Source organism: Eufriesea mexicana, unplaced genomic scaffold, assembly GCF_001483705.2.
Source record: "Eufriesea mexicana isolate 0111107269 unplaced genomic scaffold, ASM148370v2 scaffold1018, whole genome shotgun sequence".
Lineage (NCBI taxonomy): Eukaryota > Metazoa > Arthropoda > Insecta > Hymenoptera > Apidae > Eufriesea > Eufriesea mexicana.
In genome coordinates, this window is record NW_016909145.1 from 276,720 (window position 1) to 289,773 (window position 13,054).

General features: G+C 28.4%; 2 protein-coding genes across 3 annotated transcripts in view; one reads left to right on the top strand and one right to left on the bottom strand.

Annotated features, from left to right (window-relative positions):
* The first annotated feature begins 1,406 nt into the window (after positions 1-1,406).
* On the top strand, positions 1,407-11,765 carry LOC108547428 (androgen-induced gene 1 protein). Of its 2 annotated transcripts, none has more exons than XM_017899950.1 (5): positions 1,407-1,504; positions 3,739-3,918; positions 9,828-9,965; positions 10,042-10,259; positions 10,462-11,765. In XM_017899950.1, exons 2-5 carry the CDS (start codon positions 3,751-3,753, stop codon positions 10,658-10,660), a joined length of 723 nt encoding a protein of 240 aa, XP_017755439.1. In that variant the 5' UTR covers positions 1,407-1,504; positions 3,739-3,750; the 3' UTR covers positions 10,661-11,765. The 2 variants fall into 2 exon arrangements, with proteins under 2 accessions (XP_017755439.1, XP_017755440.1); XM_017899951.1 differs by lacking the exons at positions 1,407-1,504; positions 3,739-3,918 and adding exons at positions 5,574-6,285; positions 7,998-8,189.
* A 903-nt stretch (positions 11,766-12,668) lies between these two features.
* The window catches only part of smo (smoothened, frizzled class receptor), a 4,573-nt gene continuing 4,187 nt past the window's right edge, over positions 12,669-13,054 (bottom strand). Inside the window, exon 9 of the mRNA XM_017899883.1 lies at positions 12,669-13,054. Coding sequence (XP_017755372.1) covers positions 12,813-13,054 — 242 coding nt within the window. The 3' untranslated portion in view covers positions 12,669-12,812.

Here is a 13,054-nt window from a genome sequence, read left to right on the forward strand (position 1 = left end):
AGATATTGTTTAATAAACATGATTTTTTAAAAATATATTTAAAAATTTTGTAATGAAATACAATTAAGCGGAATTAATTACCTTTATAAAAAGTGGGATGACCAACGGTTAAGTTAGTTATCTCAATCGTCGCATGATGTCACTACTAGTAGGGTAATGGTAAATAAAATACAGATTGTATAACATTTATCAAGTCACGTGTATTTTTACCATCGGTCAAGCATGAATTACGTTTTTTTATTTTGAAATATTTGCCCGGATTAATATTTGTAAGAAATCAAATTTATTATTTAATTATATTTTGTATACACACATACAAAAAACAAATAATATGACATGGAAAAAGTTGCAAACGTAAATTAAAATTTGGTAAGATAAAAATATTATTATTTGACACTATGCAAAGTCGAAGGTCATGTGATAAATAAATATATTTTTTCCATTGAATTTGATATTCAGAAATACAGTTAAAATATCACGTATTGACGTCAAAAATACATCTAGCTGTAATCCGTAATATCAACGATTTTTATAAAAATAATGAGTTCACACTTTGGTTATTTATATAGATAATATGTTTACCAGACAAAAACAATTTTGTTTACAAATGCATCAATAAACAATGAAAGAAAATAAAAGTGATTTCGTATCGACGAGAACAGATCGCATTTCGGAATAACATAATTTTAAGTAATGACTTATGAATTTCATAATACAAACTACATTGATCTTTTGTCTATTCACGATTTGTAATGCATTCATTAACTTTTACTAAAATAATATTGCGAAAATAAAAATCTGATAACTGACTGTTCAGACACAACAAATCAGAAATATGTGATAATAAAATGAGAACATGAAATTCTATCGAACATTTATCATGAAAGAAAAATAAACATCCATATGCTTTAGTCAATTTCCTACCGTAAGTAATATTCTCCATAGTCTACGTACCAAATGTTGATTTCCAAAAGATTCCCATATATTTCTCGTTCCATTCTTTATCATCTGCTGATGAGGAATACCTTGAATAAAATTTAAAGCTAGTGCCACTAAATAAACTTAAACATTCAAGATCTTATCTTTATTCTTCATAATTCCAGTTTCAATTTTTAATGATTTTTTTTCCAGCAATTTTTTAGAACATGATTTTACAAATTATCACAACTTTATACGGTCCTGAAAAATTACATCTACGTATTAAAAGAAGTTTGATAACTAAATCCCCTATTTACTCCTGGAAGCCAACATTGACGAATCAGCTGCATCGATAAATTATCATTATTCGACGGTGCAGCGAGTCATCGGGCGGCCGATTGTTAGTTTGTGACTAGCTCTGGGGCGACATTGTTCATTTTTCACCTCATCAACGAGGCTTGCCATTTGCCTGTGGTCCTGTTTATATATTCCATCTGCAAAACCAGTTTTTTCTGCTTCTTCGAGATCCAGGCATTCTTCCAAATAGTTTGATAGATCTTTCAACGAGCGCCTGTCGTCCCTCGAGGTAGGTTAAAAGAAAATAAAGAATAAATATTACGTTAATTTATTTAAATAGGTATGGATTATTATTTAGAATAAGAATCGAGTTAAAGAATAACAGAAGGTGAGTGATAATACAAGTATAACACAAAGAACAACACGATTAAAATAGTTACGAAACACGGACGTTTTTACAACTAAAATCGTCGACTACATAAGATATCGTCTAATAATTAAGTGGGACATAACGAAGTGAATATGGAAGAAACTTTTCGACGGAATCGTCGTGTCAAATTGATCTCGAACTACATCGAAGCTAACTGTCGATACGATTAACAAAATTGGAAATAACTTCTCAAGATAATCAGTGAATATATATCATCGTAATTATTTATACGTTGATTACTTTTTATTATGTCGATTATAATATTAGCTTATTTTATTTAAATTTCAGACGGTGTCCAAGTCATTCATGGCAGTGGCGTGGGTTAATCTACGTTTTGATTGCATATTATATTCTCGCATAAAAAGATCATTTTAGACAATCACGAAATGCTGACGGAAAAACAATTTAATTTTGTTACACAGAGTTATTCTGTTAGTGAATCAACGATTGGTAGTTTGAAATTACTATAAGGGGCATTTCTATTAACCTTTCAATCGAAATTGAAATACGTATCGGTATATTTCGAAGAATTAATTTCTTTTTGTGTGGAAATATTGAGAAATTTTTGTTTGTGTCGATTATGTATCAACGATCTGCTTTTTATGGCATTTTATGGCGATCGAAGTCAGATTAAAGAGACCACACTGGCTTACACGGTGCATAGTTATTTTCTTGATCTTACCGTTGCTGCAAAGATTCAGAAACTATTAATTTTCTGAATCAAGAAACCGGAGAATCGATGGAAAATTCTATTCAGTCATTTTAGTTATGCGATACGAGCTATGAACCGATATTAGAAATAATTTTTCAATAAATTTTACAAGTTTAAAGTTTTTCTTTAATACTATTACTACTAGAAAAAGTACTATTTATATATTGTAAGTACATCGTTGTAAATATACCTAAGTATTTTAATCGTATTTGATAAAAATTTTACTAAATACTTATTTAAATAAAATATTCGGTATTTTAAATAAAATTATAAATTAATTTCTGTTGGATAACAGTATAATAATTTTAGTATAAAATGCAATATTCTTCAGTAGAAAAGAAATGTTTCAATAAATTATAAGGTTGTTTATAAATTTTACATTCCTAATGAATTTGTTTAACTTTTTTACTGTGTTGAATTATAATTATTACTTGACTGTCTAAATAATAGTGATATTTCCTTTATGTTATATAAATGTATCATACGTTTTAGTCATTTTCCAGTGTATCTTTTCGTTCATTTTTTCTTTTTTTGAGAAAGTAAAACCAAACAATAATTATCTTATCACATTATAGTTTTTGCGTAATCTTTTTAAAAAATTTCTTGACAAACTCATTTCCTTAAAGCATAATGTACTGCATAAACTTGTTCAGTCATTTTTTAAAATATGAAAAAATAATATAAAATGAACAATGTGCATTCTATGTTGGTGACAAATATTAATGACTTAGATTACTCTTAATTAATTATAATCATCAAATGAAAAAATTAAATAAGAACTAAGGAATTACAATTGCGTCGTATTCTTTTGATTTAATGTTTCAATGTCTATTTATAATTATAATATAATTGTCCAATATTTCTTTATAATTACTATCACGAACGATCATCGGACATTTACGATAAAAAAGATAAGATTCTATTTACAAAATATTTACTGCTATAATTAATCACATTTTTGCAAATATTATTCATGCCAGGAATTACATTTTGATATCATTTCAATTATCGACCATTGAATTTCTTCTGTTCCCCTCAATTATTATTATCATTCGATGAAGAGATGGTACATTTATTTGTTGATAATTATACTATGTACATAAAATATTAAATATAATACTATTATTTAAATTCTTTTCGTTATTATACTATTGTTATTTCGTCTAATAAAAATAATTCGTGAATGCGAAAAGGCTCTATAATTGAAAAATAATTAAACAGTAATAAAATTATGGTCAATAATTTTCTTGAATACGAAAAGCATAACCTAAACGGCATTATTGTTAAAGGGGTTATACGTTAAATGTAGTATATTTAATAAAAAAAATCATTTTTCTTTAAAAACGAGTACATGTTTGACAAACTGTTTTATCTTTTTCAGAATTTGAAGAAAATGTCACATACAACAAATCAGCTGATACATATAGTATGGTGTCTATTATACCTATTTACGATATACTATATACAGCAAGTTAAGTTTCCTATCTTACAATCTAACTACTACACTCAATCTAATCAATGGCAGCCAGGAATAACAAGATTCCTCACGTATTGGAACCTTGTAAGTTATACTTTTTTATTATTAACAAAATTACGTTGACTTAAATACTACAAAGATTGAATAAAAAATCAAAATACATCATTTATAATAGATACAGATGTTTGTTAATGATATATGAAATTGTACTTCTATTATATCAAGCCTAAATGTACATAGTCGTTGTTACAATAAAGAGGAATAAGCAGATGTTTAGAAATACAATAGAATACTTCATTTATCATTTTATCTCTTTCATAAATACTGCAAAAATAAGAAAGTTTTAAAAAGTAGTTTATAATTATAAAATTGTTATACATTTTTCATTAACTTATGTAAATGCTTATATAAAAAAATATTGGTTTTTTATTGTCGTTGCACTCGTGTCACCTAAATAAAGTTATTAACAATACGTTGCACGTTTTACAACATTAAATGGATAGATGGTGCTATATTGACATCTGTGGCCTATAACTTAAACGTTACAACACAAATAAAGGGTTACATGCAGCATCATTCTATTCTTTGCATATTCATTGATAACAAAAGACTGATGCGTATTATATCTTGTTCACGTAACATTCTTCTCGAAATACTCATTGTTATCGAAACAGAGTTTCTTAATTAAAACAAGATTTCGTGTAGTGAAAATTTTAACGAATGAAAAATATTAATATATTTAAGCTTGTGACATCATAAGTGATTAAATAATATTATATTTTATAAAGGTTATAAAATAAAGTTATATTCTATAATTTATTTTAAAATTTGAACAGTTCATATTTTTAATAAATGAATATTTTGACCTTTTGATATTATACGTATATGATAACCATTATATATGACGACCTTTATACATGATGATGATTATGCAATATAATTACATAAAAGTAATCGTGCAAAATATTTATGTGTAAACCGTTTGACCTATAAAGTATAAATCTACTTATACTATTGATTTGATAGGATCGATGAAAATAAGCAGGTAGATTTTACTTTCTAACGAGGTCAAGGGATGTTTCTATATCATCTCAATCGATAAGTTTCAATTCCTTAATTTCCATAATTTTTTTTAAATTTTTATAATACTTTACATTTTATTAATAATTTAAATATATCAACACTAGAGAATATAACTTGGAATATCATTAAAATTTTCAATATTCTTTTTTTTGTTATTGAAATAAATATGAAGACAATAAATATAAATATAAATATAAAGACTGAAATAAATATTATAGATATTGGTTCTCATTTAACGTGTGTATAGTATAATTCAGGATACGTATACTGTAACCATAAATAGTAATAGGAAGACAAAGGTTATATAACGCGGTAATCATCTAATCTTTTCTCGTTTTTATTCAACTTCTCATTTAGTATTAAGTAAGTTCACAACACATCTCAACAAAATAACTCCAGACTTTCAATTAGAAAGTGCTTGATAAGTTGAAACAAGTTTCTCTGAGACCATGCTTCGTGATAATACAAACCGTTCATTATGAAACTTTTTTATAATATTGAAATTCATATTTATTCTCCATCATACTTTTCCTTTAATGACGGTTCATAGATTGGAACAATGACTTTTCAAATGATACGTTAAGCTCAAAAAGGAGATCATACTTGAGAACAAACAGTTTTCGTCCGTACGAACGTGTGCGCATCTCGTTCGCGCAGAAGAAGAGACTGAACTATATTTTTCCTCTCTTTTCTCTCGTGGTTCCTCTTTATTTCGTACACGCCCTCTTTTCTGTGTTTATTCTGTTCTATTTTCATACCACGTTATTATATATTTCCTGTTCATTTGTCTTTCGAAGTCAATGCACACCTCAATTGAGAAAGATAGGACAGTAAAAAGAATAGATGTATCATTTGCCAAATATAGGCTGGTTTAACAATATGTTAGCACCGTTGGTAACAAATACAACGTGGTGTAGTAACTCATGCGATCACGTTCACTGTCGCCAAATATTTGTTCCCTCTTCCTCAGTTTTTCTCACTCTTATCGTATACCCGTCTTTATTTATCTTTCGTATACTTGTGAAGATCTTGTGTTACTTTACTCCCTCCAGACTAGGGCCTGCTGCACATGGTGGACTATTTCTCTTTTTCGCACAGTGTATTTTCGCCTATCCGTCAGTAAGTTGCAGACCGTCGCCGCGATCGATACTATTGGTACGGTCTGTACATGTGACCGAAAAAGCCGGAGTGTTTTTCTCTATTAACGAATACGTTTTTCTTGTGTAATCGGAGGTAATTGTGTAAATATTAAAGAAATACGATAAAAGTATTAAAAAAGCCTTCAAGCATCGTCATAACATTGATAAGCACGGTCAAAGAAATTGAGCTCATCAACTCTACAGTAAACGGGAGATCAACCGAGACGCTGTAAGATCATAAGATTTAACCGCAGTGATGTATCAATAAGTTGTACATAAATTTTCTAGAATCAACCTCACTCGTCATTTATAACAATTGAAAAATTTGATTACAAATGGATCCTTTTCTTTCATGAAATTCTAGTTGGTGTTTAATGAAAACAGAAATTATCATTCAAAGCATTGTACTTCATAAAGACCCTAGTTTCTATTATTCACAAATATCTTAAATTTACATTGTTTTCTCACGCTATACAAAATGAGATTCATGAAATGCAGACAGTGACAACGAGACATTCTGATTTTATTCTAATCGATGTTATATACAATGTTCATAGTAGTCATCGTTTGTTTTAATACTTCGAAGCTTAAGTAACGAATATAAGGCATTAAATAGATTAGAAGTAACTGCACATGAAGTATTTGAATGAAATACACGTGATTTGTATATTTTTATTTTACGATATATGATATAATAAAAATATAAGGAAAGCTTCGAATCGTTATATCTTTATAGTGAAAAAAATCTTCGAGTACAAAGAGTTAATAAATTTATTGACAAAATATGAACGACAGGATGATTAATTAGTTTTATCGATATAAATTATGTACCGTTTCAGTTTGTTTCGTATGATAAATTCTGTAATTAATAAATCAGAAATTTCGTTGACAGCATTTTATCATAATCGCTTTAACAACTATGTTCATTCTTTGTATTATTATCAATCATTCGTGCATCGTTTAATCCTTGCTATATGAGATTGCATACGTGGATGAGTTTAGAATCACAAAGTAAATGCCAATGACTATAACAAGACGATTATTTACAGTACACTGTTTTCCAAAGTTAAAAATATTAAAAATGTCTTTTTATACTTAAATATTATTTTTATCCCCTTGATTATTTTTAACATAACGGAATTGAATAAAAACAACGCGTGTAATTTACATTGCAGCAATTTACGCTAGGACAATTTAAATCATTTAAATTTCAGCAATCTGAACAATTAAATTTCAATAAATTTCAATAAAATTTATTATGAATATGAAAAACTCACGTGTGTGAATCGCTGAACAATTGCTATAATAAAAATTTTTAACAGAGACATACAGTAAATTATACAACAGATGACTAGATATCCTTGTAATACAACTTCATTATCTAATATTTACGTATTTGATCTAACTACTACTTATATCTCTTCCTGTACTTTCTTCACAATCGACTTCATTCATTCACCTAAAAAGAAAAAAGAAATAAACATTTATAGTTCATATAATAATTTAGTTAATATTTTGTACACAGAAAAGGAGTCAAATTTGTAGATTATAATTTTAATATATAAATAAAATAAAAAATTAACATTAAATAAAATTATTTTTAGTATTCGTGTTAAAATCATTCTAGTTCTATTCCATATTATTATATAATTTACCACAGAAATTTGTAGAATTTGAAAAATGTTTGGTCATTAATGAAAAAAGGGGATCCATTTGACATATTTTTTAAAATTTTCAAACAAATAAAGATATCTTTCTATCATTTCTATAGATATCTAAAAATATTCTTATCATTTCCCTTCTCTATTAATTAATTTCTCTGAACGAAGTGGGAAGTGTACAGAGAGTAGAGAATCCTACGCAATAAAGATAAATCATGTCGTTCCAACCTGATTGGTCGAATCACATTCGCTATCATGGAAATCTGTCAAAACGTTTCAGAACACGTAAAACTGTATGTGAGACGCCTGCAAGATGCGGGACAGCCTACTGATTGGATTTCACATCATTTCCTGTGTCCAATTTTCTTTCGGCGTGTATTATGATTACACATACGTCAATGTTCCCTCGAGTATTCTGAAAACGCAGAACGCCTTCGGCGGGAAATTCAAATATCTCACTTTCTGGGATGCGGTTAGTATCGTGACCCGTTGACTTGGTTTCTTTCTTTTTATATATGCAATTAGGTTATTCTCCTAGTTAGTATTACATAATTTTATGGTTATTGAAAAAATGCAACTACTATTGCAGTTTTTCAAGAAAAAAAAAAGAATTTGATATTCGAATCATTGTTTATAATAATCGTCAACCTTTTGAAGAAGCTACTTTCTCGTTGAAAAAGAAAAGAACAGTTACATAACTAGCATCCATATTGCAACCTTTTAACTTGTTTATTTATGCTAAATACATATGATATTTAGCATATGTTTCAATTTTTAACTAATTTCAATTTCAAGAAAACATTATGCTACTATACAACTTCTATTTTTCTGCTTAAATCTTACGGTGGTTGTAGCAAATGATTACATCACGTTCCTATAACAGTATTATACAATAGTGAAAACAAATATGAGTATACATACTGTACCGCATTTGCATTTATAAAAATCGCGATACCTAAGGTATAATAATATTTTTGAAAATTTTAAACGTTTAACTTCTTATTGATTTCTTATAATTACAGTTGACGAATATATTGGTTAAGTTCTAGAGAAAATTTACAAATTGATTTATTAATCAAGCATCTTAAACTGTTTAGTCATCTACGATATTGGAATATACTTTTTTGCACGGATTATATATAATAAATCTATTCAAAGTAAATTAACCTTGTTAGTTTGCTTTATTTATTTTATTTCAATTATAACTTTGCAGGGTTAGTAAATAAGGTAATAAATACAAATTTTTTTTAGGGTCACGTTAGATATATGATCATATTATCTACTTATAGCCATTTCATGTTCGTGCTGCGAATTATGAAGCTGGAGAAAGAGCAAAATTCAATTGTTCGAGCACCACTCGATACCCCCTCGAAATTTCAGCACGTGTCATTACGTGTTATCTATTCACAGTCAAGTGACTATCATTGCATGATTTGAAATATTCACACTCGATGCAATAATTTTCCCTATTTAATTTCTGTCAGTACATCTTGATTATTTATATATCGTTACGCAGCCATACGTACAGAATAATTTTTAAATTTAAATTGTTCTTTAGAAGCGATTATAAATGAGACTGAATGCTCATTTTTCGATCGCAAATTATATTAGATTATGCTGGTTATAATACACAAATTCCAAATTTAAGAAAGATCAAAGACCTATAATTGAAATTGAAAAAATTCATTGATAAAATGGGATGTAAAATTATTATTGAATTCTTTCGTTCATTATTTTAATTATTTCTTTCTAAAACTTCTTCATTTAATTAACCGATGAATTGATAACAATTTGTTAAGAGAAATAATTGGTGTATACATATGTAACATGAAATGACAATAATTGTAGAACATATAATGTTTACTGGAGCTTACAAAATATGTGTAATATTCTGTATAGTAATGTCAATGTTTAATTGGACTAAATTACTTTTGAATCTAAGAGTTAGTTGTATTAAGTAGCATGAGACTTAAAAAACGTAGTACACAAAGTAATTTTCAATCGTAAATAAGGAATGTATTTAATTATTAGCATATCTCTAAATATGTACATTATGTATGTATATTATTCTTATACATAAAGATGTAGCATAATTGTCTGTGTGTTTCAGATCATTCAAGCTGTATATTTCTTTATATGTGTACTGAATGATTGCTTTGGTACAAATGCCGTTAGCCCTAAGAAACCGTCATTTATTCGTAAATTAAAGGATTGCATGCATGCAATTCTTAGTTTTCCGATTGCCATGGTAAGTGAAAAAAGAAAGTTAAAAATACGAAAATCTAAAATTTTATGCATTTCCTTACGAGTTTTCCGTATTCCAGTTCGTTGGAATAACATTTTGGAGTCTAATGTTTGTGGATCGTGAACTAATACTGCCAAAGGCTCTGGACCCGTACTTGCCATGGTGGCTGAATCATTTAATGCACTCAATGATCGTAGTATCCATTGTAATAGAAACGATTTTGACACCCAGAAAATATCCAAAGAGATTACAAGGTCTTCTTGGTATAATCACATTCGTACATATATATCTTTTTTGGTACGTTGGGATTATAAAAAGAAAATATAAAAATTCTATAAAGAGATCAGTGTTTCAATTTTCTGCTATATTTTATTCTTAGTAAATTTTGATCAGATCTTTTAAAATTAATATTTATACATTGCACTGTATAAATAACCATAATATTTCTAATCGATAGAATTATTATTGAATTAATTATAAAAATTGTTTCTATCTTCAGGACACTTATAATCTACTACAAATGCAATGTTTGGGTGTACCCAATAATGGAGGTGCTGTCGTGGCCGTCCCGAATTTTATTTTTTATTGCACTAATATCGTTCAGCATCAGTCTGTATTTTGTCGGCGAAGCAATGGATAACTTCTTTTGGGGTAACAAATACACTCAACACCAAAAATCTAACGCCAAGATCAAGTAGTCCGCCCATGGTGATTAGTTGCGCTGACTTCGGTTATATATTAGCCTCCTCTTAGGTGGTGGTAAATAAAAAGTGGAAGGCATTTTTTTATCTCCTCCTCCCATTTCCTCATTTATTCTACTTTATGACATGCACGCGTAACACGCCAATGGATAAATTACTTTTCAAAAAAATTATTAGGGAACATAGTAATATGTGCATGCAAAGAGGAGCGCGTTTATTTCTTTTCAAAACAGAAAGCACAAACAGAACGCGGTGATTAATAACTTATTTGCTGAAGAGAGTTCCATAATTGTATTGTAGCATGTATATGTGTTTTTTTTTTCTCGTGATGCTTGTATCCTATGCAATGCAAATAATAGGAAAGACTGATTGTAACGATTACACTGCATATACTCTGTGTGAAAGTGAAGAAACACGGACAACACACATACGTACACACGATGCAACCTGTCACCATATATCACATTTTTGTACATTTAACAGCCTTTGTTACTCTGGCAATAAAGAAATCGAGTAAAATGTAGAATAAAAAGAAGAAACAAAGCAATACAGAAAAACAGTGAACTGTGGATACGTGTGTGGAATGAATGCATTGTTCCGCGTTTTGAGGGTGCATCAACAGATACGTTGTAAACATTGTTTTCCCGAGTATTAAAACCGGCTGTATTTGTATCGAGTATAGGAAAAAAATACGTGGCAGAAAGTGTCGGACCAGATTTGAAAGCATAATAAAGCGAGGAAAATCCAGCAAGAGGATCATACTTTAATGGAAATGGTCGAACAGAGAAATCATTAACACGTGTACCAGTTTGCCAAAGTTTCATATCAGCAAGAGTTCACGTGCTAAGAAGATCACTGTGATGGTAGATGAGAAATACCATTTTTATATTCATGACAGGTCAGACTCTAACTCGTGAGATTAAGTTCTAAGTTTTCTCTTTCATATAATGTACAAAAAAATATATAAGATACTTAGTCAACTAGGAGTACAGGGTTCGTTAACGCTTTTGTCATATTTCTAAACGTGAATTAAAAAGAAGAAATGTTACTTTTAAGGATCTTCAAACATTGCAGTTGCAGCAAAATTAAGGTGCTTGTTATATAATGTGAATATAATTGGCATTTTTTGTAGGTAATTCGGGTTAGAACACTGAAAACGTGTCAAACTATGTACGGAAAATAGCAATTATCGATAACGGGTTGACCTTTTCTATAATTACATATGTGTTAGTGAACCCCAGAATAAATTTTCATGGTTATAATATAAGATGTCAATATTTAAATGGATGTTTTAAAGACAGTTTTACTTAAAACAATTATTTTCTAAAAACAACTTGGATACTGACTTTGTTATTGTAATAATTAGTGTAAAATGGAGATAAAAATTATTCAAGGAAAAATATGTTGTGAAATTTGTATCATATTTTTAATAGTATAATAAAAACTCATTTCACATAATTTATGTATCATTTTATCAATATTATACTTTGTATATTGCATTCAAAATGTAAAATAAGTTGTGATATTTTAAATAGTGTGTACAATTTCTTTTAATTTTGTAACAAAAACAATCTTGATTTTCAAAAGGTGGGAAGATTAATGATATAAATTTAAAGTAAAATAAATTGTACTTGAACATGCTTAATTTGTATATAATTTAAGTACATCAGGATATGCATTCTTGAGAATACTGTAAGATACAGAGTATTACTTAATAGATTGATCTGTATAAAAAACAAAATAAACTGTATTTATCATATCTTTATATCTTTAGTCTTATAAAAATTCATAGTTTTTACTACATCGTAATTTTATCGATAGTAGAATGTATAAAAGTAATAATATGTACTACTAAGACTGAGTTGCTTTAAAATAATATTTACAGTTAGAATTATACCATTGCACCATTATAAGTAAACAGTTACAACAGGTAAATAATATGAAAAGTCACAACTTTTATACTATTAAATCATCACACAATTTTTTACTTCTGTATAAGGTGGAATTAACAAGTTTAAAGGAAAAGAAAGCAAAAAATATAAAGAGAGAAAGAAAATCCTGGACAAATCTGGTAATATAATAATGATCATAGTATTAAGAAGAAATATTTGAAAAAGTTCTTTGTACGTTCGAAGAAGAAAAACTAATGCTACGTAGCGATATTTTTGTTTTTATTTAACTGCGGTGAAATTTGCGTTCCTTTTGAGCTACAGTGTCGACTGTTAATAATCTCATCTATACTTTGTTTTAATTCTTCCATTTCTAAAATATCCAATGGTAGAGACGTTTGTGTTGCCATTTCTCGCGCATTACCAGTTTGACCTTCAGTCTGCATAAGTCTTGTTAATTCAGGGCAACACGAAGTTAGACTAGATGCCAGATTTCCCATTC